The sequence below is a fragment of the Macaca mulatta genome, chromosome 4 (assembly GCF_049350105.2).
Source record: "Macaca mulatta isolate MMU2019108-1 chromosome 4, T2T-MMU8v2.0, whole genome shotgun sequence".
Lineage (NCBI taxonomy): Eukaryota > Metazoa > Chordata > Mammalia > Primates > Cercopithecidae > Macaca > Macaca mulatta.
The window spans coordinates 129,606,362-129,634,298 of NC_133409.1; the positions used below are offsets into that span (position 1 = coordinate 129,606,362).

Below are 27,937 nucleotides of genomic sequence, written 5' to 3' on the forward strand. Positions count from 1 at the left end.
GTCAACCCTTTGCTTTGGTTTTATTTAAAAACTTCCTTGCTTTCATAAGATCCAGAAAACAACAGCATGGGTTCAATAACTTACTTGAAATATTGGTTTAATTGGTGGTTAGGCCTTTTACTTTCTATTCTTTTCTGTGATATCAACAGTAATAACAATAAAAATGTTAATAGCAACATATTCTTATATTCTCTCATTTTTCAATTTGAAGAAAACCTTTTTGAAACACGTGAAGAATTTGAGAAATTAATCCAAGGTGAGATAAACGCCTTGTTATTTGTGATGTTGCATTAGACCAAAGAGATGAGATGGTCTCTCCGTTAATATGAAAGTCTCTCTCTCTCTTTCTCCCTCATATTCTAAATAAGAGCAGTAAGAATTATGTAAACAGTATCTATCCATATCCTATCTCCATATAAGGAAGATAGTGCTTGGATCTTGCAACTAGGAGGAGCCCTGCCTCCAAGTTTTTAAGCTGTAATAATTCCAACCCCATTCCTTTGTTTTTGTTGCCCTGGGGATAATGTCTTCTTTAGCAGTTGCCAACTTCATGATACTGCACTGTTCCTTTGTTGCTTTCGGTTCCCCAAGATACAGTTCATTCCTTTATATTTAATGATCTGTGCTAAAGTACCTGATATGGTTCTGTCTTCCAGCTAGACCCTGAAACCAATGTAAGGGAGAACTGCCTCAACTTCAGGTGTTAAATGGGAAAAGTGCAGAGCCAGCCTTACTGTTGCCATTCTGAGGCAGAGAGAGAGAAAGAGAGAAAGTACCTCCAGTCTTTTAAATTTAACGATTGTTCTCTCTAGTTACAGTTGCTTGGTTGGTTAGTTGGCTGGTCTGTTGGTTGGTTGGTTTTAATGCAAAGATTCCTTGGGAATATTGAAAAAGTAAGCCCGAAGCAGAGAGAGCTGTCAGCCAGAAGGGAGATCACTGGGATTCCAAGAAGGGAGGGGTAGGACATGGAAGGCTGATGTGGGAGAATGTTGGGAAACCATGTGTAGAAGAAGGTGCAGGGAGGCACCTTCAAAGACATGCTTTGAATTCCAGGCAGTTTAAATCTTTATGCTTATTTTCCTATAAGAAAATGGGGAATAACAGAAAGGTTTTAGGCAGAGGCTTATGGCTTCAGAAAAACAACCAGAAAGAGCATGTTGGGTAGATAAAAGTTGTGGTAGTTCAGAGGTAAAAAGAGGGTGACCATAGGAAAGGAGAATAAGGAATGAGAAAGGACAATTCTTGGCCAGAGAGAAAACTTTGTACCTACCAGAGTACTCAACATCATTTTCTTGCACTCTACACATTTTTGTAGGAGTGAATGGGTAAATATTTCTCCTTTTACTTGGCCTCTAAAAATATTTGATTACATAGTTCCATTTTGTAGCACCTTTAAAGAAAACAGTTACTACTATCACAGACAATAAATAACCCAACTTTCCTTTGTGTATTTTAAGGTGGAACCCTGATGTATGGACAACACTTGCCCATGGTCGAAACTCATGGAATGAATTTGGTAGAAACCAGAGCCATCCTAAGATAGATAGCTGCAAAGTATGACTTGTATGGAGGGAACCTGAAGGAGCAAGCCTGGTACAACAATCACTTCTTTCTTAGAATAAAACTTAAAAAAAAAAAAAAAAAAAAAAAAATTTAAGCTTATTAGCAGTCATGTGTAGCGTAGTTCTGATAGATTAATGGAAAGTTCTTTTCTGGTTTCTTAACTTTGTATTATAGGAAAATCTAACATATCAAAGGAAAGAGACTAGTATAATAAACTCTATACACAAAATTTACCTTTGACAATCACTAATTCATGGCCAATTACACCGTTTCTTTAATTTTCTGGTTCTATATTTAGCTCTTTATTAGCTGTTTATTGTTTCTTTATTTACTAAAGCAGAGACGTTAGTAAAGTACATCTACCACTTTCTTGTGAATTTGTGTTTCCCTCCACAAGGTGGAAGTGGCACACAGAGTAAATCACCAGAACACAGATTCAAAATTTTCGAGGGAGGAGCATTCTAACCCCACGCAATTGATTCTGGAAGTGGTTGTTGGAAACTACCTCATTAATCTCTGGTCACACCAACCTCTGCCCCCTGGCCTCCCAGACATTAGTAAATTCCTTGGTGCAGGCACCAGTCCTTTTACAATAGGCAGACCCATCGACAAACTGACAAAATAGTCTTATTTTACCTGGGGTTTATAACAGCAACCCTAAACTGCAAATTATTGCACAGAATTAGAAAACCATTAATTGGTAAATAACAAATAATCCATCTTTACTAAATGAGATGTGTTTTAAATAAATTTCTGAAGCCATTGTTTTATTTCAAAAATGCATGTTTTCAGAAACTTAGCTTTAAACATTTCAATGTAGTAAAAATTTTAAAATTGATCTTGTATTTTTAAATCTCAACAAAAGCTTTCTCTTGCTTTCTAGTAGTTTCTCACTGACTTAGAAACCAAATTTCTGCTGAAGCCTCCCTGCAGTGTAGTTTAACATGTTCCGCTGTCTCTGTATTTTTATAAATTGGTAGTTGGGTTTAGAGGCTTTATCAGATTCAGGTTCTAGTGGTTTTTGCAAGGCTACTTTTGGTGTCGTTATGTTCCTCTGTTAGGAAACATAAAATATCTGCTTGTCTATTCTTTATGATATCAGTAGCCACTGGTGTTCAGTGCTAACATTCCTTCTGCATCTATTATCTGAAATATTTCTTTTTCTTTTCTTTTCTTTTTTTGAGACGGAGTCACTCTGTAACCCAGGCTGTAGTGCAGTGGCACAATCTTGGCTCACTGCAACTTCTGCCTCCCAGGTCCTGGTTCAAGCAATTCTCCTGCCTCAGCCTCCTGAGTAGCTGGGATTACAGGCACATGCCACCACGCCCAGCTAATTTTTGTATTTTTAGTAGAGACAGGGTTTTACCATGATGGCCAGGCTGGTCTTGAACTCCTGACCTCATGATCCACCTGCCTCAGCCTCCCAACATGCTGGGATTACAAGCATGAGCCACTGTGCTCGGCCTGAAATATTTCTATAAAGAAAAGCTTCTGCTAACACAAGAAAGGGGCTAACAAACAAAATAAAACACAAAAAAGAAAAACAAGGGCCAGGAACGGTGGTTCATGCCTGTTATCCTAGCACTTTGGGAGGCAGAGGCAGGTGGATCACATGAGGCCAGGAGTTTGAGACCAGTCTGGCCAATATGGCAAAACCCTGTCTCTAATAAAAATACAAAAATTAGCTGGGTGTGGTAGTGCTCGCCTGTAATACCAGTAATTGGGAGGCTGAGTCACTTGAACCCAGGAGGCAGAAGTTGCAGTGAGCTGAGACTGTGCCACTGCACTCCAGCCTGGTCAACAGAGTGAGACTCTGTCACAAATAAAAAAAAAAAAGAAAAAGAAAAAACGTCCTTTCTTCTACTCTGTGGTTACTTGGACATACAGTTTCCAAGACTGATGCTTGATTCTTTCCCTTTGTTTACTATTTCCAAATAATGAGTTGGTTCATTTGCAGTGACCTGTTAATTAGTGTTGTTTTCATATCATTATGAACTCATCAATTCAAAACATCTTTGATGTGTTTCAATTAACTTCAGGTATCATTCTTATTTGTGCTCAAATTGTCCTACCTTTGGCCAATGGGAGTCAATGGGAATTTTTGGTCTGACCCTAATGGTCTCTGATGACTTCCTTATTATCTGGTATAAGATGATAATCCCAATTAATTCTGAACATCTCCTGCTCCAGACATGGACTCAGTCATTTCTCTAAGAAGCTCTGGTTCCTTTTAATGAAAAACAGTTTTTAAATAGATCTTTCATATAAACTGAAAATGAATTACTTACTATTAGTGCTTTCATTGGTATATTATTATGATAAAACCTTGTACATGTTACAAACTTTGTATTTCAAAACTCTTTCAACCGTATAAACCCACAACAATCCTAATGCTCAGAATAGTACTCTCCTGGTTATCTGTTGCTATAGAATGTGATCTCTCACAGTGCTGAGTTGACAGGGCTCAGCCGAGTGGTTCTCTCCAAGTCTCTCATGGAGTGCCTTACTCATGTGTCTGGCACTTGGATTGGGAGAGCTGGTGTCATGCCAGATCCCTATTGACTTCAATAGGGATGGCACCACGTATGAGAGTCTAAAGAAGAGACCTAGAGCCAGCAAACAAGACTTGGGATTTATTGAGGGGACTTACATACAACGCGGTCCAGTGGTGGCAGGCTGGACAGGAGAACAACTACCATTGTAAAAAGCATGCTGGTTATATGGCATTTTCACTTAGCACCCTCTCCCTTGCAACCTCCACCTGGCAACCTTTATGTAACCCAGAACAAAGGGCCTCAATCCCTTGCATGGCCTGCATTCCATGGGATGCACCAGGGGTTCAGATGCTCCTCATAGATAAGGAATGAATCTCTAGGTGGGCCACTCCTGGATTCCTTAGCTTGGAACTCCAAACACAAATTCTTCTTAGACCACAGGACCATTCTCAGGGTATTGCTATCAAGTACATCTGCCATATAGCTGGACCATATGGGCCTAATGGGGCATCTGTCTCTCTCCACATGCCTTCTTCACAGGACTAGCTTGGGCTTCCACATGGCATGAGGTTCTCAGTGTAGTTGGACTTTGTACATAGTAGCTGGTTGGCCTCTGAGCAAATGTTCCAAGAGGACCCAGTGGAAGCTGTGAGACTTATGTCCTAGACATACAAGTCTAAGGACATTACTTCCTCACATTCTGTTGGCCAAGCAAGTCTCTGAGGCCCACTCAGATTCAAGGGGAGAATGAAACTTACTCTAAATAGGAGAAGTAGCAAAGAATCTGAGGCCATTTTAAGACATGCACTGCTATTGTAGGTTAAAGGAACTGTGGTTCAAAAAGATTAAGAGACTCATCTTGGACCCAGACCAAAGTTTCCCAAGGCCCACACCAGTAGTCTCACTATGTCATGGTATCTTGTCAAATATAACATCCATGTTTCCATACATTCTGCAACAGAGATGTGGGTGGTGGCAAGTGGGAACTTGTGTAAATTTTGTGTTCTATGAAATTGCTCTACGATGTTTGAGAACCTTCAATCCAGATGGAGATGTGTCTGGCAGTGCAGAGGTCCTTATTACCTCTTCTTCCACATGCATCATCCGTAGCAGCATGGGTGATCTATTATTACAACAACTAAATAGCCATAAATGATATTTGCCCAATTTGCTGCTTTGGGATTATTTTAATACTTTGTGTGTATGTATTTTATTAACACTAGTCTTACATAATTGACAGTCACATACATATAATTGCTCACACACTTTGATCCTACAACTTTTCTATCTCCCAGTTGGATCTAAAGGAACAGTATGCTGCTGAAAACGCTTGGCTTTAGCTCCTGGAACAATGCTCCATGAGAACACTTGATAGCTAAGCGGGTGAAACTGAGGCACTACTTAAAATGTTTCTTTGGCCCGTGAAATGAGAGTTCCCTTTATCTGTAACTTTTTTTTGAATTACCATCCTTTTTCTAGGATTCATATGTATGTAGAAGGCTTGAAGGACCTGAGTAACATGATTATGTTCTTGCCACTGTCTCTGCCTGAAGAGGAGATGAATCTTGCATACATCCTTGAAAAAGCCACTACAAGATTCTTCCCTGTTTGTGAGAAGGTAAGCAACCAACTCCTGCCCTGCTTTATGGCTTGGATCAAGGGGGAGAAAAACAAACGATAGTAAAAATAGACAAAGGATTTTATCAGTAAAGATCTCCAAACCCTTTGTGAAAGCCCAAAATTCTTCCCACACTTGCAGTTATACGACAAATCTGCTCTCCTTCCTCTCACCCTGGTCTTCTGGATTTTATTTTTTAAAGAATTGTATGCATAATTTCAGCACTATTTGTGGTTCTGGTGCTGATAGAATTTCAGTCACCTGTTTTAAAATAGGGCCTAATAAATAAGATTCTAAAGGAGGAAATCCCACACTAATGGGAGAGCTGGGGGAGAGGGGATGGATATTATTTCTAAAATACACTGGACAGTCCTGGGGCTCAGGGCTGTTTATAAGGTTAGAATTCTATGGAGTATTCTAAAAGTTTAAAAATTGTTTTAAACATAATGCTTCAGCATTCATGTCTCTGCATTTTTAACATCTGTAAAATGCTGTCTTAAAGCTTGCACTTAGTCAGGGTTGGATGGCTTCTTTAGTTATCAATGCGCTTCACCTCCAGGTGCATTGATTATAATATTGGTAAGTCTAGGAAAAGATGATGAAAAATGTTAGAGCTTGGTAAAAACAAAGAAAAAAGAACCAGATAAGTTTTTCAAACTCACCTGCCATGCTGGTTTAATCTATCCTTTTTGGGTTGAATAACAATAGTTCTCATTAAATGATTTAATACATATATTTGAATATATTTATCATGATCAACAATTTTAGAGCCTAATCATGTAACATAGATTATCTCGTTGATACTTATGTATTTGGCATAGATGACAGATATCCTAACTTCCTCAGTTAGACTTTTCCCTTAATTACACTTGGTGAGCTCCTAGCTCCAACTGGATCAAACTGTGAATATTCTACACCCCCAGGTTTTCCCCATATTGTTTCCTTCCAAAGTATTTCAAAGATAATATATTCCTTTGTAATCAGCATGTAATTTAAGATCTTTTATCATACAAATACTGACAACAGAGTGAATGTTTACCACCACCATGTGGTAAACTAATGCATGAAGTTTTTGTTGTAAGATACAATGAAGCACAGACTTCTCATAACTAAAAATGGGACTGTAACTGCACTAAGAACAGTGCTAATAATAATAATCACTCACCTTTACTGAGTGTCAAGTGCCGTGCTATACAATTTGCATGCATTAATCCATTTAATCTTCATAATAACTCCACAAGATACCATGTGGTTGCTTCATCTGTAAATAAGAATAAATTATTTCCTCATTTACAGATGAAGCAACTATATCTTAAAGCAGCAACGTAACTTGCCCAATGTCATACAACTAATAAAGTTGGAACCTGTACTCAGGTCTCTGCTCAAGTATCAAAACATCATGAAGTCTACGGCCTGGAATGTACCTTAGTGACCACCTCCTCCAAACTTACATTTCATTTTGTATTTGATCAATTTTGACTCAAAGTTGTAATTTACAGCCCTATTTGAAGACAATTTGCTTATAAAAATGAGGGTTGGGTCCCTCTGAGAATGACACTCCCCCTGCAAACACAGTACCTTCCAAAGAGCAGCACACCAAAGAACACACCCTGAGATGGTGCAAGGAGAAAATACCATCAGCCCCGGAAGAGCCACCAATGGAGGGTGTGGTGCGAAAATCACTCTACAGAGGTTCACAGGATAGGTACAGGGAGAGAAGGTGAAAAGAAGACAAGCACATGAGATAAAGCTGTTTCCTATGTTCAGAATAAGTCCGGAAGATTTAAGCTATTCCATTCCTTTCTTTTTTTGTTGTTTGTTTTTCTTATCCATTCCTTTCACCTCATGAAGCCCAAGAGAAATGGGGTTTGCTTGAGCTTACACAGCTAGCCAGTGGCAAAGAACAAATTAGCAGCCAGGTCTCTTAACTTCTAGAAGACTTTCTGCCAAATCAAGCTGACTTTAAATTATATGTTAGGTGTGTCCTTCATCCTCTGCCTTTTCCTTATTAACCATCATGCAGGCACTGAGAGACCACTGACAAGATTTTCTTGTGTGCAATCGGCTGAGCTGGGCTGATACACAGCAACCTGAAGTTATCTTAATGACTGAAGAGTGCAAACCCAGTGTCCTCTTGGGCTTTCCTCTGCTACAGGTAATGGTACCCAAATAGCTCCCAAGAACTGCAGGGAGAATGAATTTGTATTATCCACTTATTCTTTCATTCAGTCATTCACCATCATTTATGAACCTACTAACTTCTTTATGCTAAGGCCTGTGCTAGAAATACGAAGATGCCCTCAAGGCAGCTATCTCCTGGCGAAACCAAGCGCATAGACTGGTAACTTCAATATAATGTGGTAAACTAAAACGTAACATAAGAGAAAGCAGATGTCTTGAAGTCCTGGGCTCAAATGATCCTCCTGCCTCAGCCTCCCAAAGTGCTGGGATTACAGGCATGAGCCACTGCACCTGACCCATATTACATTATAAACATGTTTTGACATTGTTAGTCTGCCTCATTTCTTTACAATGGAGTCTATTTTTGAAACTTTTCTTGATTATATGTATATTCCATTTATTATGTTCAAAATAATCTTTTTAACAAAAAAGAAATATTTTAATTGTTACAAAAACAAAGGAGGCAGCTATTAGAAACTCTGCATTTCATAAAACAATGAAACTTTGTTTAAATGTTTTCATGATCATCTTCCCGCAGACACCATTCATTTTAAAAGTCCTAGTCAAGACCATTAAGCAGTTTCATCTTCTATATTTTAAAAAACCCTAGAGATTTAAAAAACAGTACAGAATTTCACTATCTTTATATATCTTACAAAGCTATTAAATTTTTCAGTGTCAAGAGCAAAACATTACCCCATACCTAGCTTCATTACTGGAAGGTGGACACCTGATTCAGCAATACTCATTAACAGGTAGGTAGATTTTACCTGTGTTGACGGTAGTAAAGCCATTTTACAATCAACTTAGGAGGTAATAATACCAGCCAAACACACAAAGACACAAACACCAAAAATGATATGTTTAGTATGTACAAATAGCTATACTTGGGGCATGGCTATCAAGTAACAAGACTGATTTAATACTTTATAGTCATAGCACATTAAAAATATATTGCTAGAGGGATAACGGTACCACACATGAAAAATGTCTATATGGAAAAGGCTGCGATTTATTGCAAAGCATAATATATAGCAAATTCCAAGGAAGGGCAAATAATTTTTAAACAAATCTTTAAATTTAATGGCTTAAGCTAAAGCCTCAGTTACTTTTCGGAGGATTCATAACAAATAGGGGTTGAAGAATGATTTTCCTTTTTTCTTTTCCTTTTTTTTGGAAATGATATCTTGCTCTGTTCCCCAAGTTGAACATAGTGGCACAATCTCGGCTCACTGCAACCTCTGCCTCCTGGGTTCAAGAGATTCTCCTGCCTCAGCCTCCCAAGTAGCTGGGATTACAGGTGCCCGCCACCACCCCTGGCTAATTTTTGTATTTTTAGTAGAGATGGGTTTCACCATGTTGGCCAGGCTGGTCTTGAACTCCCAACCTCAGGTGATCTGCCTGCCTCTGCCTTCCAAAGTGCTGGGATTACAAGCGTGAGCCACCACACCCAGCTTTCTTTTTTTGATTTACTTTTTTTTTCTTTTTTCTTTTATTTTTTTTGAGATGGAGTCTTGCTCTGTTGCCCAGGCTGGAGTGCAGTGGTGTGGTCTTGGCTCACTGCAACCTCTGCCTCCCAGGTTCAAGCGATTTTCCTGCCTCAGCCTCCTAAGTAGCTACTATGCCCAGATAATTTTTTTTTTTTTTTTTTTTTTGTACTTTTAGTAGAGATGGGATTTCACCATGTTGACTAGCTGGTCTTGAACTCCTGACCTCATGATCCACCCACCTCAGCCTCCCAAAGTGCTGGAATTACAGGCGTGAGCCACCACACCCGGCTTTTTTTTCTTTTTTTTCTTCTGATATTTTTGTTTCTTTTGCAATGTCCTCTTCAGTGGAACTGGATGAATAAGACCGCTTTGTTTTTTAAAAAAATTGATTTTCTCTTTGCTTTTTCTTCTCCTCTTCATTTATTTTTTTCCTGTAATACCTGCAATTTATTCAGTTCTTCATTTTATTCATCAATCTTCACTATGTCCCTTTGGGGTCTACTTGGAGAAAGTTGCAGCATTCAAAAGTCAGGTGGCCAGGAAGCCACATTTTTTACAGCCTGCTCTGACACTGTCCTTGTTGCAACCTGGGACTGCCATGATGTTGGTAAGAGGGGTCGCTGGAGTCTCCGGCTTTCTAGAACACGCTTGTTTCCCATTAGCTGCGAGGATGAGTCACTGCCAAAGTGGCCACTTTCACCCGTGCCACGGCCTAACCTGATTTTAAATAGTGAAAATCATAAACAACTTAAATGTCTCATACCTGAGAAATGTCTACATAAATGAGGATACATTCATTGGATAGAATTCTATGCAGCCACTTAAAGTTATGTTTTCAAGGATTACATAACATGAAAAATGCTTCTGGCATAAGAAAAATGAGGACTTCTCTTTATTGTATACCAGGATGCTTTAGAATGTTTGTTTTTATAAATAATGTTGCAACAACATCTTTGTAGGTGTAGATTTTTCCACATTTAAGATTACATCATTAGGATACAATTTTTAAAATGGAATCACTTGGTAATAGCCTATGAATATTTTTGTGGTTGAGAAATATGGCTAACTTGCAAAGTGGCAGTATCACTTTGCAATGCCACACAATGTATGAAAATCCCAATTATCCCCCACCTCCACCAGAATGTGGCTCATTTGCATTTTACTTTGTTTTGCTATATTCTTCTCTCATGGATAGGGTTCTTTTGCATTTTAGAAATTCAAGGCCAGAAACAGCCACATCCCCACAATTAATAAATTTCTCCAACCTGGAAGCCAAAGGAAGTCTCTACTGGATGAAGAATCTATTGAGACTGTGAAGAACACATTTAAATTGGAACGTGGTATGTTTCTTAAAAACATGAATAGTATAGTAGCTGAGTATTAACAAATGAAACAAATGAAGTCTAAGAAACATAGTAAATATTTCACTCTGCATTTGTAGCAGACCCATAAAAATATCGTAAAGCCACGTTAATGTAATAAAGTAATGAAACATGAAGACATAAACTGCCTAATACCTGTAAGCTAGACAGCCTTTTCTATTTTTCATAAGACAAAAAAACACCAATTAATCAGAACCATCCAAATATGAATCCTTCTACGTATTGCAAAAGAGTAAAATCACAAATATGCAAATGAATGTCAAAGATTTCTTTAAAAACAAAACAAAAAGCACACACATCACCATCATACACTTCTACCATATTTTGGGAAAAGTCCAGGGAACAGCATAGCTTCAAACTAGTTTCTTAAACTTTCAATCACTAGAATATTCTGCAGACACGGCATGTATTTCTAGGATCAATTTCACAGTTAGTTTCTACTTCAGTATCATAATCGGTTTTGACTATTATAAGCTGCCGTCAGTTGGAATCTGAAGATTCTCCTCAATCATCTCTGACAGCTAGTGAGTGAGCAGAGCACCTCAATGATGACGGTTTTTTCCAGCCTTGCCTGTGGTAACAACCTCTTTGCCATCATTAGGATTCAAGGGATTTTTTTTCTTCTTCTTTAAATTGGGTTTTAAGTACGTCAAAGAATTTTATCTAGATTTCCTAGTCAGTTCAACTGGTAGAGCTTTTTTCTGCCCTTAATTGAATTACTTATCACTGAAAGTTTAACAACCTCCTTGAAAGTCAGTTGGGAAAGGTAACCGATGGAACAGAACCACATGAACTCTGCTGTTATCAGTTGAGGACCCTACACTTTCACTTCAAGAAAGGGTGTGAAATATGACACCACTGCACAGAGCCAACAGGATAGGAACTATAGATTTTTAGAGCTCTAAGGGGTCGAGCATTTAGTTCAATTCCTCCTTAAGGATGAGAAACTGAGTCAGAGGGAAAGGAAATGACCTTCCAAAGAGCATCAGATGGGTGGAAGAATTGGGCTGGGATTCGGGTTTCCTGATGTTCAGTTTGGACCCTAAAAGTGCCTTGGACGTTAAAAGTTATAACTATGCCTAAAAATAAAGTGGTAATTTGAAACAAAATTGGTTTTGTTTCAGAATTGTTACTCTTTAAGAGAGAAAAAATATCTACTCCTGAGGAAGTAGAGTGTTGGCTTAAATAAACCCTCCTTCTCAACCCTTTTCGTTAATAATTGAACATTTAAATGTCAAAGATGATTTAAGTATTCAGAGGAAAAACTAACATGAAAGAAACAGGTTTGAACCAAAATGTCTTTTATTTGAATACTGAATACATTCTGTTAGGACGTAAGAGTGTGCTAAGAATAAAATGTTTTAAAGGAAAAAATAGCACTGGCAGCAATACAATTAAAATGGAAAAAGTATAATTTCTAATAATATCAAATATAACACAAATGACAAATAGATACATTAGCATTCTGTGAACTCCACTTAAGAACTGCTTTATGTGACAAGTTGTAGTTTAAGCTTACTTGAGACATGAGTATTTGGAATTTTCAAAAAATGCCAAATATATAGAAAATAGACACAGCAAATGGAAGAGCGTATCATGATTCATTAGACACTTTTAATGAAAACAGCGCTTGACAATTAGAAAACAGTTAAAACTTTTGCTTTAGGAAAAAACTACCTCAAACTAGTGTTCATATTAGAGGTGACAGTGCTCTTGGTGTTTCTAGCATTCCATATTGAAGTTTATCTTTTAAATACAAAAAAATATGCTCTGCCCATTACAGCAGGATGACATGAACTTAGTTTTCTGTTCCTCCAGATGCTCAGAGCAGCAACAAGACAAGTCTCAGGATCATCATGAGGCTGGATTTAAAATAAAACAAAGACAAAGGGAGAGTCACTTTTATCTGGCATAAGACAGAAAGGGCCATGCACTCGCCTATCCATTGGTGTTACTAATCTTGGCTTGGGGACTCTCCCAGTTCAACCCGTTGGAGGATTAAAATATCCCAGACATAACTGAATTAGCCACTTTAAAATGTTCGCTAAATGAATAAGGAAAAATCAGAACCTGTTGTCCTGAAAACCTTGGATGAGGGTTTATGAGAGAAAGGTTTGGGAAGAAACAAACTTTCAAAAGCTAGTAAAATAAAGCAACTTGAAAAAATAATCAAGGACCAACTTGGGGGAGTTACTAATTTAATCTCAGCTACTTTCTATTAACTGAGGCCACCTTCTGGATGCATAAACCCTACTTCTTTTTTTTTTTTTTTTTTTTTTTTTTTTCCTGATGGGAGTCAGGAAAGTCTCACTGTGTCACCCAGGATGGAGTGTACTGATGCAATCTTGGCTCACTGAAACCTCCACCTCCTGAGCTCAAGCAATTCTGCCTCAGCCTCCCAAGTAGCTGGGATTACAGGTGCCTGCCACCACACTCGGCTAATTTTTGTAGAGATGGGGTTGTGCCATGTTGGCTAGGCTGGTCTTGAGGTCCTGACCTTGAGCTCCTGACCTTAAGTGATCCACCCGCCTCAGCCTCCCAAAGTGCTGGGATTACGGGTGTGAGCTACCACACCCAGCCCATAAACCCTACTTCTGATTCTTCCTACCACCAAGTATCACTTTTAGAACAGGGCTATAACTGGAAAGCTGTCTTTTGTAATCACACTCCTCCTCCCCTCCCTGAAAATTCTAGTCACACTAGAATTTTCTAGTGTGACTAGAGTAGAAAAAGTAGTAGTGTGACTAAAGTTGAAAGAGGAACATTAAAATTATTCATCATGCTACCACCCACAGAAAAACACTACTAATAGTTTGAAGTATTTCCTTCCTGTTTTTTTATACACAAACATTTTTTTAATCACACTGTATTTGGTTGTTTTTTATCCTGTTTTTATACCTTACTTATGTCACTAAGATTTTCCAATGCCACCAAATCATTTTTGAAAACATAAAAATGTAATGCTCACTCAATATTCCATTAAATGGACAAAACATTTATTCCAACATCTCCTTACTGGTGAACTGTTAGGTTGTTCCTAATTTTTCAGTCTATCGTGTTTCCATTGGAAATAAAGTTACAATGAACATCAGTCTTTGTGCATATCTCACTGCTTTGGAATAAATTCCAAAAAGTGAAAATGTCTATCGAAGGAAATAAACATGTTTATAGCTTTCAACATATAAAGCTAACTTTCCGGAGAAATTTGTAAAATGTTATCTCTAAATTTTTATTTGGTGATATGCTTAATCTCATGGATAGAATTACTGGATCAAATTAAGAGAAACTTGAGGCGCTCTGTTTATCTTTTAAAAAATATTAAAACTTCTCTCTTAAAAACTCTTAAAAATATTAAATTTCTCTCCCTTAAAAACTTGAAATAACTGTATCACACTGTCACTCTGTCAAACTTTCTAAAAGGGACTGAGTATTAGATTTAAATGAACACATTTACTGTTGCAGATGGGTGAATCCTGAGGAAAAATGAGGCTGAGTTTAGCTCTTTCTTCTGAAAAAGGCAAGTATGGCTTTGCGACTCCGTACTACAGCAGCACTATGCATAGCCAGTAAGAATGTTCACGGGTACATCAATATCAAAGACCCACTGAATCCATGCTATCTTAAGGTTTTTACTGTCATGCTTATTGTAACAAAAAGGACTTTGATCTTTCAAATTAAAATTGATGTTTCCCAAAAATTCAGCACTTCAAAACAACAGCACAGGAAAGTATTGATCAAAATAGCTTTACTTACCTCAAACCTGCAACCAGACCAGCAGGCATTATTTTCTTGGACCTCTTAAATCTCACACCCATTATGGTAGCCAGGAAGAAAGCTGTAACTGAAAACCAAACTAATTCATAAACCAGAGTTTCAAACATGTTATCCATGCTTGTGGGAAAACAGTGGGTACCATTTAAAGCTTTCTAACATTACAACTATAATGGATAGGTACTGAGTTGCCATTGTCTGGAAAAGATAAAGTGCTCTATTAAAACACTTCGTGGGCCAGTGGCTCAAGCCTATAATCCCAGCACTTTGGGAGGCAGAGGTGGGCGGATCACCTGATGTTGGGAGTTCGAGGCCAGCCTGACCAACATGGAGAAACCTCGTCTCTACTAAAAATACAAAAAAATTTAGCAGGGCGTGGTGGCACATGTCTGTACTCCCAGCTACTTGGGAGGCTGAGGCAGGAGAATCGCTCGAACCGGGGAGGTGGAGGTTGCAGTGAACTGAGATTGTGCCATTGCACTCTAGACTGGGCAATAAGAATGAAACTCCGTCTCAAAATAACAAAAAACAAACAACAACAAAAAAAACACTTCATAATCTACCTCATCAGAAAGGTTTCTGGGTAAACAAACATGTTAAAATCAATTCCTGAAATATCTTCAAAAGAGAAAGACTTTTTTTCTTTTTTTTTTTTTTTTGTTGTTGTTGTTGTTGAGACAGAGTCTTGCCTTGTCACCCAGGCTGGAATACAGTGGCGTGATCTCAGCTCACCTCCGCCTCCCGGGTTCAAGCAATTCTCCTGCCTCAGCCTCCTGAGTAGCTGAGATTACAGCCACGCACAACCACATCCAGCTAATTTTTGTATTTTTAGTAGAGACAGGGTCTTGCTATGTTGGCCAGGCTGGTCTTGAACTCCTGGTCTCAAGTGATCCACCAGCCTCGGCCTCCCAAAGTGCTGAGATTATAGGCATGAGCCACCATGCCTAGCTAAGAGTCTTTTTCTAACTAACCTAAATTTCTATTCAAAGAACACTCCTTGAAGGCTAGCACTGAGCTTTATTCAACTTCCCTCAGAAACACTAAGTAGTACACTTGGACCCACAGGACACACTCAATAATGTTCAGTTAACTGAATATGAAGAAAACAGTTAATGTATCTTTTACAAGTAAGATCTGATTAATAAAAAAATACTTAAAAGAAGGCAGACTGGTTTTGTTTTGTAGCATTCCATTTTGGAGAATTTGATGCCTGCAGACTAAATAGTCTAAGCAATAGTATTTTATTCAGAAGCATCATGTCAGCCTTTTCAGAGCTGTGCCTATGAAGGGAGAGGTAGTTTTATGTAAGAGATTAGGACATCAATGCCACAGTTTAAAAACAGCTTTCAAAGAAAAACTGTTTATTGATATAAAAAATAAAATGACTGACAACAAATACTTGTGAACTATTTAAATGCACATCAATAAAAATCCTAATATCACTATATCTGGCTGATACATCTAACATAACCTCATTACTAAAAATATCCCTACCCCCTTATAAAAATGACTAAAGAAAAAAAAAACCCAAATCTCTCTCTCCTTCAAATATAGAACAATTTTGTCTTCATTTATATTTTTTTCCATACATGACCAAGGCACTTTGAATAATAAATCAACTAGAGAAAATGTCCTTGGCATAGTTTTCTAAACCTTCACTGTATATCTCTTTCAAGTGAGATGAAAGTCAAGTGTCCTGGTGACTTTAAACACACAGGTTTCCATTTTTTCTGTGGATATTCTCCCATTAAGCTTAACAAGGGAAGAAACTAAAAAAGTGTCAGCCTTACTTTTTTAGGTTAAGTCTTAAGGCAGTGCAGAATCTAAAAGCTGTTTGTGAATTAAATGAAACAATGCAAGGCTGTCTCTTTTTTAGTTATTCTCACAGCAATGTGAAAACTATGCTAAACATGCATTTAGGAGAGTTAGCAGAAAATCTGAAAATAATTCCTTGCTTTTCGTAATTCAATTTTTCAGGTAACAGGTTTTTATAGAAATATTCTTCTCAGTTGGAAGGCCTGGTAGCAGTAACATCATTTTTTATCAGGTCTTTCTAGAAAGGAGTAAGTGTTGTATTCAGCCTCAACACATGCATATGGCCATTTGCCATTTGACTAAATATGTTCAGGTATATCTAGCATAGGGTATCAAAAAAGATCACCACCTCCAATGTTTGAGTCTCTGTAACCAGGAAAAAATGCCTTACTTACACAGTGACACTTTTACATCTCGTTTGTCATTGGAGACACGGTAAGCTCCATAGCCAGCCAAACATCCAACAAAAAGACCAGCAATCAAAGATAGAACACCACCTGGGAGGGGAAAAAAACATGGGCTCACAAAGAGAATCCCAAAATGAAAGGAATTCATTCCATTACTTCTAGCATGATACAGGTACCTTCAAATGTATTCCTGCTTGGGCACAGTAACTGGACAAAGCCAAATTAAGAATAGGCGTCTTCATGGATACTTTCTAGGAGATGACTGTTTCCTGCTGAGCCCAAATGCAAGGCAGAGGAGCCCTGTGGGCGCAGCAGCGCAGGGGGTCAGATGTCACTTGGGGGAATAAGAAAACCTGCCTTGTGCTGGTGGCTTGGACATTGATTGCATGATCTTGGGCAATTATTTAACTTCCTAAGCCCTTCTTTTTAAATTTTTTCTATTCTCCTTGCCTCCTTTTTATGATGAGGTTGTGATGATAAAAACTAAGATGCAAAGGTATTTTTAGTTTATAGAGGTAAAGACAGAAGTGCTATACAAACCAAGCAATGGTTCCATACTGAATAATTAACAAACCTTCAAGCCTCAAGATGTCAGGACTCAAGGACTAATGGAGGCCCTACCAAGAAAGAGGAAGAACCAGAGTACTGACCCCAGCTACCCAGTCCCTATCCCATGCACTGACCCCACCAGTACACTCCCAGCCCCCAACCCATACGCCCGCCCCAGAGCACTGTGACAAACACCAAGCACTTTCTGTGCACTGGACAGTGGGTTACATGCCAGTGACACTATGAATAACACACACACAATCCTTGCTTCATGGAACTCACCCTATTTAGAATCTATTGGGTTAAAATCCCTTGGGGGGGTAGGGTCAAAGTATCTCTATTTTTAAAATATCCATTGGAAATTCAAATGTGCAGCCAGGGTTAAAAACCACTGCAGCACATGCATGCATACACATCCAACACACACGCACAACACATAAACACAACACACAAAACACACACAAAACACACACCCAACACACACACAACACACACATCCCACACACAACACACACATATCACACACACAACACACACCACACACACAACACAACACACACCACACAACACACACACACACGCACACACACACCAGAGCAGCATCCTGAATGAGAAGACAAACACGTTAGGTTCTAGTCCTAATTCTTTCACTTGCTGGCTAAAGGACTCTGGCTAAGTCACTTAGCCTCCCTAAGTTTTAGCAGTTGTAAAACAGGGTTAATCATCCATGCCATATATATATATATATATGTGTGTGTGTGTGTGTGTGTGTCAATCATCCATGACATATATATAAAATGGCTTAGAATGTTACAGTTGTAGATAATGTTAAATTACACATTGTTTCCCCCAAAAGCTATTCTTCAAACATGGTAAGATGATCTTTTAAAAAACATACATCTGGACAGGTCACTCTCCTAATTAAAAACCCTCAGTGCTTCCCAAAGCTCTTAGGAAAAATAATCCAGTTTGCTATATTGTGGGAACCCTGGCCTTCTTTCAGTTCTCTGAATATACCAAACTCTATTCCTCATGGCTTTTAGACATACTGTTCCTTGTGCAGACTGCTTGTCTCTTCACTTCACTTGGCCAAGTGCAGCTCACCTTCGGATGTCTGCTTAAGTGTTGACTTCTCTGACCCACCATTCTGAACGAGGACCCCCATCATAGTCTTCCACTATTCCTGATCATACGTTTATATGCTGTTCATGGATTGAATGTCAGTCTGCCCTTACCCACTTGTGAGCGCCATTCTTTTTTCTCATTGCTGTTTCCCCAGGGGGAGACACAGGGCCAGGTACATAGGAGCACTTGATATATACTGATTTAATGCATCCCTGTTATGGGTCATGTTCAAGCAGAAGATACCAGATAAGGATATTGTTAAAGAGATTAAAATATTTTCTGAAATGCACAACTAGGTGACCATTAAGGTGTTTTCCCACCTAGAGATTCTATGATGCTCTTTTCTGTATACCCTGAAGATTTCTGAACTGTTAGGATCACCCCATCCCACCCTCCCCACCACCACCATACACACACACTTAAGTATGCGGAGAAAGTGGCAGTGTCTACACTTCAGTCTTGATGAGATCAGACAGCAAACAGCAGAGGCAGGCTCACTGGCAGCAAGAACCAGGAAGGTTCTTGAGAAATTTCATCTTGCCTGAGGAAGGTGGCAGGACTATGAGCTGTTTTACAAGAAAGCCATGCTATTGGAAGGAAGCAAAGATCCTGAGAACAAGCTCAGTACCCCACAGTGGGGGCTACAAGAAAAGCAGCTCTAAACTCTTTCCTTCCCACTTCCTGGGAGGCCTGATCTGGGTGGGGCAGTCTTGGAAGAGGAGTTTTAAAAGGAGTTGAAAGATGCCTCTGGGAGCTTCCCTGCAGGTGCTCTTGTGGTCCTCAGAACAGCGGCCTGCCCAGCAAGCACACCTGAGCCTCTCTGGAGGGATGGCTGTGTCAGTGCCCTTCCCTTCCACTGGAGTAGGAAGGTGTAAGGTCTGGTTCAGCCCTAGTGTGGGAGAAGGCAGGGAATGCCATCTGGCCCTCTTTCGCTCTGGGCACTCAGTGTTACCTGGCCTAAGAAGAGCCTCCATATCATAGTGTCTTCCTGGTCATCCACCTCTCTGGAGACCTACCTGGGAGGAGGGGTGAGCCCAGGCAAGCACAGTGGTCAGCATCCTGTGTCCCGCCACTGGCTCCCCTCTCTCGCCACTGTACCCCCACCAAAATAAAAATCTATCAGCTTCTCCCTTTAACCCCACTTGTGTCTCACAGCTGGTCTAGTTTAGGATTTAGATACATCCATGTCCTCCCACCAAATACCATTTCAACATCACATCTTTCACCTACCCAAGATTATTCTCAATAACTATCCTGTAGAAGGGTCTCCTGGCCCAGCTACATAGGACTCGTACCTAGGGAAGCTCTAAGTCAAAGGAGAGTTAACTCACCTTACACACACATTCTAAGACATTTGGGCCACTGGCAGCTTAGAACATAATATAAAACTAGAGTACAAAACTAGAAAAAGGTATTATGCCTCATTGGTTCACAGACCACCCACTGGCAGGGCAGTAGCAGCAGAAAAAAAAAAAGAATATTAAAACTTTATTCTATGCCAGGCACCATGTGAAATGTGTACCATGCATCATCTTATTTAATCCTAACAGATTAATTTACAGGTGAGGAACTGAGGCCCAGATGTTGAAACACCTCACCTGAGTATCAGTGCTAGTAAGTGGTAGTGTCAAGACTAGAATGCAGGAATGCTTGATTCTGTGGCCCGTGCTTTTACCTCACATTATACTACAAAGTGAGCTTCCTTGTGAACCCATAATACCCTTGGGGGCTTCCAGGATCACTCAGTGGGGGGCTCTTGCAGGAGGCCAAGGAACTATATTGTGCAGGTGGACAACAGCAAGCCCTTGAAATCAGAGACCTCACAGCTAATGTAATTTCATTTGTTCCCACCAGCTGGTAAACACTGAAGAGATGTGAGTTAGAGTAAAATGATTCCTTCCATTCCAACACACACACACACACACACACACACACTCTCTCTCTCTCTCTCTCTTTCTCTCTCCCCCCTCCGCCCACTGTCTTTCTACCTCTCATAAAGACAGGCAAAAATGCCCAGATGTTCTTTTCTATTCTGTAATAGAAGTTATTTAGACATTGTCTTTGACAATGAAATTCTTTTTTTCAAAAACAATCTTATCAGCATTTTAAACTGAGTCCTCTTTAAAGTAGATTATGAAACATCAACCTCTGAGTAGTTGGTTTATAGGTCTTACTTTGGTGCCATTATCTTTTTCTTCTTCAAATACATACCTCTAATACATACATTAAGATGGAAACAATGAACAAAAATCCAAGATGAATTATAGGCTTTAAGGAATCATAGATGATGGTCATTTCTACCCTGCCAGCCCCCCAGCTATAAGAGCTATACTGTGCTTCTGGTCTTTGACTTCTTAGCAGCCTTTATGAAGGAAGCTAACTGGTAACCATGCAGACCTGGCTTTTTCACTCAAATTCAAGTCAACCACTGCCACAAATACAATACCCTTTGAAATAAAAAGCTTCATTTAAAAAATTTCATTAAAATGTAAGAGACGGTTTGTCAGAAAGACGATTAAAGGTTGTACATATATATATATATATGAAACATAACTAGGAGACATCATGACTATAAATGATTCTAAAATAAAAGTAAGATAAAAAATCTTGACCTTTCCTTTTTCTCCATAAAAACCCTATAATTGATTACCTCAGTTTTTTTCCCCCTCTTTTGGACAAAGGTGAAAAGACAACTTTGGATATGATAATTGAATATTTAACAATGCTTTCATTGCAACACACAGGATCAACAGAACTCAGTTTTTTGGTATCACGATTATGTAAAGCAAAAAAAAAAAAAAAAATCCTTATTTAATAACAAGCAATGGTCCTGAGGGAAATTAAATCAATTAACTATGCAACTGATAATGAAGTGAAGTGAAAGTTTTGTGGTGGAAAAGAGGCCCAGAACCCCCAGGTTGGAACACTCTGTAATGCCCAACCCCACGGAAGCCTCTTCCTTTCATGAATCCCTTCCATGACACGCTGGTCTTCAGCCACCTCTAAGGCATCTTTAGCTTCTCATCCTACTTACAGACCCTCAGATGACCTAGCACAACCTCCAAACCCCCCACTAATTCCCTTTCATGAAAATTTGGGTTAGGCTTACCTCTCCGCTTATATCCAAAAATGCTTCCAAATGTCACGAGGGCTGCATAACCAAAACCGATCAGGTCCATTGGCAAGGTTGCAATTCTAAAGCAAGGGGAAAAGGACAGATTATACAAAATAAAAAGTTTTGGGGACGGAATGTATCTAAAAATGATATGCTTATATGGTTTGGCTGTGTGTCCCCACTCAAATCCCATGTTGAATTGTGATCCTGAGTGTTGGAGGTAGGGCCTGGTGGGAGGTGACTGGATCATGGGGGTGGTTTCTAATGGTTTAGCATCATCCCCCTAGTACTGTCTCATGATAAAGTTCTCATAAGATCTGGATGTTTGAAAGTGTGTAGCACTTCCCCCTTCATGCTCTCTCCCACTCCTGACGCCATGTGAAGATATGCTTGCTTCCCCTTTGCCTTCCACCATGACTGTAAGTTTCCTGAGGCATCCCCAGCCACACCTCCTATACAGCCTGGTTGAGTTGATTAAACCTCTTTTCTTCATGAATTACCGAGTCTGAGGTACTTCTTTAGAGCAGTGTGAGAATGACTAATACAAAGGCATTCCACAGAATTACAGAAATTAATTTCTCTAATCTACTAAAGAAAGGGAAGTTCAGCCAGGCATGGTGCTCACGCCTGTAATCCTAGTATTTTGGAAGACCAAGGCAGGCATTTGGCTTGAGCCCAGGAGTTTGAGACCAACCTGAACAACATGGCAAAACCCCATCTCTAGTAAAAATACAAAAAATTAGCGGGGTGTAATGGCAAGCACCTGTGGTCCCAGCTACTTGGGATGCTGAGTTGGGAGGACTGCTTGGGCACGGGAGGTTGAGTTTGCAATGAGCCATGATTGTGCCGCTGCACTACAGCCTGGGTGACAGAGTGAGACCCTGTCTCAAGGGAAAAAAGAGGTTCAAACTTCACCTCTCCCAACCCTCTACTATCCCCTTCATCCTCATCACTGTTAAGCGCACTCCGGGGGATACCTCAAGCTGATTCTCCTCTGCCTGTCTTCAAGATCTGCCATACTCTCAGCTGTTTAATTCTTTCTACTTCCCCAAATAAAACTTCTGCTCTGGTCAGCCAGGTCTCTTCACTGAACCGTGACACTACAATCTTCACTTTTCACTTTCCTGCCTGAAATGTCCTCCCTCCCTGTCCATCCCCAAAAGCCCGACTATCCCCTGTACCCCACCTCCCTTTGAATCTTCTTCCCTGACTTCTACCCTTATTAACTACCTCCTAATTTCCTTAACTCTAGCCTGTATATCAAAGTGATCTGGTGCAAATGGCTTCTTCCTCCTCTAAATTCCTTAACTTCCACAACTCCATCTTGTAATTCTTTTATGTTTGTACGGATAGTAGTCCTCTCATTCTTTACAGATGGATGTCTTCTTAGAGATTGAATAATTCAGTTTAAACAATGGCTTTGTCATTAGTTTCCTTGCAAGACAACTCTTCTGTGGTAGCAGAGACATCCACACTTAATCAATGGCAAATCACTAGAGAATACAATATAGCCCCAGCATGAAGTTAGATGGATGACAATGACATCCTACTGTGCATCATAGCAGCAGCTGAAACATACCCAGTAGTGAGAAGTCCCACTGAAACCCTGCCCACAATTCTCTCAGATGCAGTAGATAGTGTGTCAGCCACAGGCTAGAGATGTGGCTACCAGGCCTCAGACCATGCCCCTCCCTCACCCTGAACTCTCCCTGCAAGTTAAGAGAATAGATGAAAAGAGTTCTAGAGTTCCATACAGCTTTTTAAGGTCTAAGATTCCTAGTGGTGCCTTTATTTCTGAGCTTTCTCACATCTATATTTCCTTCACAGGGAAGGTAATTATCTTTGTAAATATAAGGAATGGTACATGAGATTCCTTGCATATTTTTACAATTTTCTCATTGCTTATCATTTAGGTTAATGGGCCTTTTATCTCCCACAGCAACTGGTAACAAATTAATGTAGAAGAACAGAAAAACGGGCCGGACGAGGTGGCTCACCCCTGTAATCCCAGCACTTTGGAAGGCAGAGGCTGGTGGATCACTTGAGGTCAGGAGTTCAAGACCAGTGTAGTCAACATGGTGAAACCCTGTCTCTACTAAATATACAAAAAATTAGCTGGGCATGGCATGATGGTGCATGTCTGTAATCCCAGCTACTCAGGAGGCTGAGACAGGAAAATCCCTTGAACCTGGGAGGCAGAGGTTGCAGTGAGCTGAGATTATGCCATTGCACTCCAGCCTGGGCATCTCAAAAAAAAAAAAGAAAAAAAAGAGAAGAAGAAGGAAGAAGGAAGAAGAAGAAGGAGGAGGAGAAGGAGGAGGAGGAGGAGGAGAAGGAGGAGGAGGAAGAAGAAGGAAGAAAGAAGAAGACGACGATGATGACGACGACGACGACGACAAAGACGAAGATGAAGACGAAGAAGAAGAAAAGAAGTTTTGAGCTGATCTCAAAGTCATCAACCAGAACTTACTATGAGGAAGGGTATGGGGGAGGGAATCTCAGGCATAGGAGATGACAGCACCAAAAAGGAGGCAACAGTAAAAAATGCTCAGCATCTACAGGAAGGAGAACTAAAACAGGAGAGCTCATCTGTGCCCGAGAGGCGGTACAGTAGGATGTAACATGTAGGGAGAAGCTGGGTCCAAAAACCGTTTGCTGACTGAATGATGGCTAAACAAATAATAATAAGAGAGGTTATAATGTTTTTGATCAATTACTATGTGTTAGGTGCCATTCTAAGGCATTCTAGGTGCCTTGCATGTATCAACTCATGTAATCATGACCACACCCTATGGTATGTACTATTATGATTATCCTCATTTTCCAGATGAGGAAACTGGCGCACAGAGAATGCAAGCAATGCCCGAAGGTTATACAGCAAAACAAAGATTTCTGACTCGGGGAAGTCTCAGTCCTAACCACTATGCAACATCACCTCCGGTAACTGAGTTAGCTGCTGAAAAAAGTGAATATATAAACCAAACATGTTCTTCAGAGTTTTCAATTCTGGATCAATCACATGCTCTTCACAGCTTAAAGTTGTGACCACGGGGCACTGTGTTCCATCTGGTAACTTACAATGTTCAGCCCCATGAACTTCTCATGTTTGGTCCTACTTACTACTTTCTAAAGGAGCTAACCATATACTCTAAAGTATGCTTACCTTCAAACCTGACACTGCCACTTACTAGCTGTGGAAACTCAATAACTCAGTTTCTCCAACTTAAATAAGGATAACAAAAATATCTACCTTATAGGATAGTTCTGAGAATTAAATGAGTTAATACTATAAAGCACTTAGAACAGTGCCTTGCACATACTGAGCACTCAACAAATATTAGCTGCTCCAATAATAATGATTCTTCTTCTCATTCACCCTGACATCTATTTTGAGCTTGACGTGTGTAAGGCTATTACTATTTCAGCACACTGAGAAAACTGAGGTAGAGTGAATTTATGATTTACTTAACGAATCATATCATAGTATCGTAACATATATTTGTACTCAATTCAACTTAACAGCTACTTATTGAGCATTTTCTTTGTGCAAGGCAGCAGGAAGCAATGGTAAGTGCTTAGACATGGCCTTGGTCCAGTACAACACAGCTGTAGGAGGCAGATGTGTGAATGAGCCCTAAGAGGAGAGGTGTGGGTACCATAACAAGGAGTGGCACCCAGCAAGGACTGGGAGCCTAAGGAAGGATGCCCAGATAACACAGGGTTCCAGCTGGGACCTTGGAGAGATGTTGTGCCAAACCCCTATTAACCTCAATAAGGAAGGCAACAGGTTCAAGAGGCCAAAAGAGACCCAGAGCCAGCAAGTGAGACATGGGGTTTCATTAGGGGCTTTCATACAGAGGAGGGAGTCCAGCGGCGGTGAGCTGGGCAGGAAAACAGCCGCTTGCAAACATCATGCAATTTACGTAGCATTTTCACTTAACACCCTCCCCTCAATGACCTCCTCCTGGCAACCTTGATTTAACTCAAAATTCAAGGCCTCAATTCCCCATATGGCCCCTGTTCTATGGGACAGGTGGGGCAGGGCTCAGATGTTCTTCATAGACAAGAAACAAATCTCTGGGTTGGGCAGGCCTGGGTTCCCTAGTTCAGAAAACGCATTCAGGTTCATCTGCCACACAGGGTCATTCTAAGGGTATGCTTTAATTATTGCTGTCAGGTGCATTTACCCTACAGGGGAGCATAAGTCAAGTGAAGAGGGTGGCAGGGAAGGGTGTTCCTGGCAGAAGGGAGCGTGTGTGCAAGGCCCTCATGGCACAAGAAAGCATGTTCTCAAAATGAAAAGTACAAGGGGCTTGTGAAAAGAGAGGGAGCTGGTGAGAAAGACAGGGCTGTACACCCACATAAGCCCTGTAAAGGGAGTCTGGTTCTGTCCTAGGGGCAGAGAAGGATCACCAAAGGGAGCCTCACAATCAGATTTAAATTCCAACAAGCACTTCCCAGTTGCAGTAGTGAAGATGGGTTGTGAAGTCAGGCAGGGAGATACATCGGAAAGCTGTTGCAGTAAAGTAAGCAAGAGCTTAGTTGATAAGGGTAGGCTTATCTAGAGAAATGGCAATGAGAATGGAGAGAAGGTGGACAGATTTCAGAGGTTCAGGAGGTAGAGTCAGCAGAATTGAATTCGAGGAGGGAAGGGAAAGTCAAGGGTGAATCAGAGATGACTCACCCCTAGGTATCTGACTCAGACCATTAGGAGAAGCAGGGAGTCAGGGAGCCTCATGTTATTCTCTGAGACAGAGAACATGGGAACAGCAGCAGGTGTGCGGGGCGGGGAAGAGGGAGGTGGTTAGGAATGATGGGACGTGTTTGGAATGTATTCAGTCTGAGACGCCCAACACACAGGAAAACACCATTACATACAGATCTGAGGCTTATGAGAGCATTTTCATTATCAGGTGTAACTTTTAGACCTAATTGTCTCCTAAAGCCAAGTAGCTGTTGTGAAAATTAATTCCACTCCATCCTGAGCCTCCCAGCTCTTCCTGCGATCTTCTCTTGAGGATCCATACTCTTTTACTTGGTTGGGATTCTCTCGCCTCTCAGTCAGCCAAGCTCCTTGAGGGCAAACCGAGGGTGCACAAGGCAGGTACTTAAAATACTTGTTAAATGAATAAATGAGTGAGTGAACCAAAGGAACAGCTTCTGCCTGAAAACATTCTGTAACTGATCTACCCAATACAGCTTTATTGCCAGGAAACAGGCAGCTCCTTAATCTCCTTAGTGAAGTGACTGTTGTTCTAAGGAGGCAAAATAAATCTACTCCCAATGCTTGTAAGAAGGTTCTGTTCTCAGAGAGGATATTCAGACAAAAGAATCACCTTTTCCATGACGGAGCCATGTGGCCAGGCCAGAAGCACACATTAAAGCCAGAGGCTGTGTTAACATGAAAGGGATAAGGTGGGAGAGGATGTGCACAGCACATCACACGCTCTCATCACAAATGCGATGCTCAAGCCTTGGAAGGGCTAGAAAGCATCTTGGATGCAATGCAGCAAAACGATTTACTATACTAGGTACAAAACAAGGCCGACCGCCCCAAATCCTCCAAAATTTGGAGAACTAAGAGATTTTCAGTCAACTGTTATATAAAAAGCATTTTCACATGCTAAAGATATAACAGTTACCTACCCGTGAGCTCTTGGAGGGCACAAAAGGCACATTTTCGAGTGGGGTCTGGGTAGTGCTGGGAAAGTTAAAATCCTGCCAAGCATTTTGCAATGGTCCATGAGCCCACCCCACCACCCCAGCTCCAGGAAGGGAGGAGGCAGCATAGGTGGGATATTTAGGGATACCAGAAGGCAAAAACTCGGGAAATTCCCAGGAGGAGGAGAAAAATGATACCGGGGAGGTAAGACCGATGGCCTGCAAAATCCCCTCAAGGTCCTCTGCATCATCGTTTGCTGTGCAGGTTTGGCGCGGGGGAGGGGATGCCCGGTAAGCAACGCCCCTTATATTTCTGCGGTTCTGTAAGAAAATTCAGAGCACGAAGGTCTCCATTGCGGGATGCACAGCTCACCTGCAGCCCCGAGCCCTCACTGCGGCTGAAAAGACAGAAGTCTGGGGCTAGCTGCCGCCACTCGAGGTACCTGGAATCCGGAAGCAGTCTCCGCGCCAGCGCTGTCCCACCCAGCGCCCGGCAGTCTCGCGCTGAGCAGAGGCCGCTCCCTGCCGGAGACGCCCTCCCTGCCGCGCGCATGCGCTATGTCCCTTCTAGCCTTGCAGGGCTCTGCCCTGTCCATTCCCTTCGGCTGAATCGGGTCGGCCTATAGGTCAGGCAAACAGGAGGCCCTGCGCTGCGACATCCCGGCGGTAGCCGGACCCGTTGCTCCGTCTATCCTACCTTCGGCCCTGTCCTGGAGCCAGGGCTGGGGTTTCCTGCCTCCCGCCTGACGGAGCGGGACTGGCAGG

The 27,937-nt window shown here is 40.8% G+C and overlaps 1 protein-coding gene and 1 long non-coding RNA gene across 5 annotated transcripts; one reads left to right on the forward strand and one right to left on the reverse strand.

Annotated features, from left to right (window-relative positions):
• Positions 1-1,456: 1,456 nt before the first annotated feature.
• On the forward strand, positions 1,457-11,838 carry LOC144340340 (uncharacterized). The gene is made up of 5 exons (XR_013416340.1): positions 1,457-1,593; positions 5,538-5,676; positions 7,700-7,831; positions 8,534-8,612; positions 10,561-11,838. It is a non-coding gene; the product is annotated as an uncharacterized LOC144340340 (long non-coding RNA).
• Positions 4,175-27,705, reverse strand: TMEM14A (transmembrane protein 14A). 4 transcript variants are annotated; one of them, XR_013416040.1, is made up of 6 exons: positions 27,616-27,705; positions 21,506-21,591; positions 16,711-16,812; positions 14,483-14,570; positions 6,842-6,937; positions 4,175-6,261 (listed from the first exon to the last, which is right to left on the reverse strand). XR_013416040.1 is itself a non-coding variant. In XM_015136475.3 (5 exons), exons 2-5 carry the CDS (start codon positions 21,573-21,575, stop codon positions 12,552-12,554), a joined length of 300 nt encoding a protein of 99 aa, XP_014991961.3. In that variant the 5' UTR covers positions 21,576-21,591; positions 27,616-27,705; the 3' UTR covers positions 12,014-12,551.
• Positions 27,706-27,937: the final 232 nt, after the last annotated feature.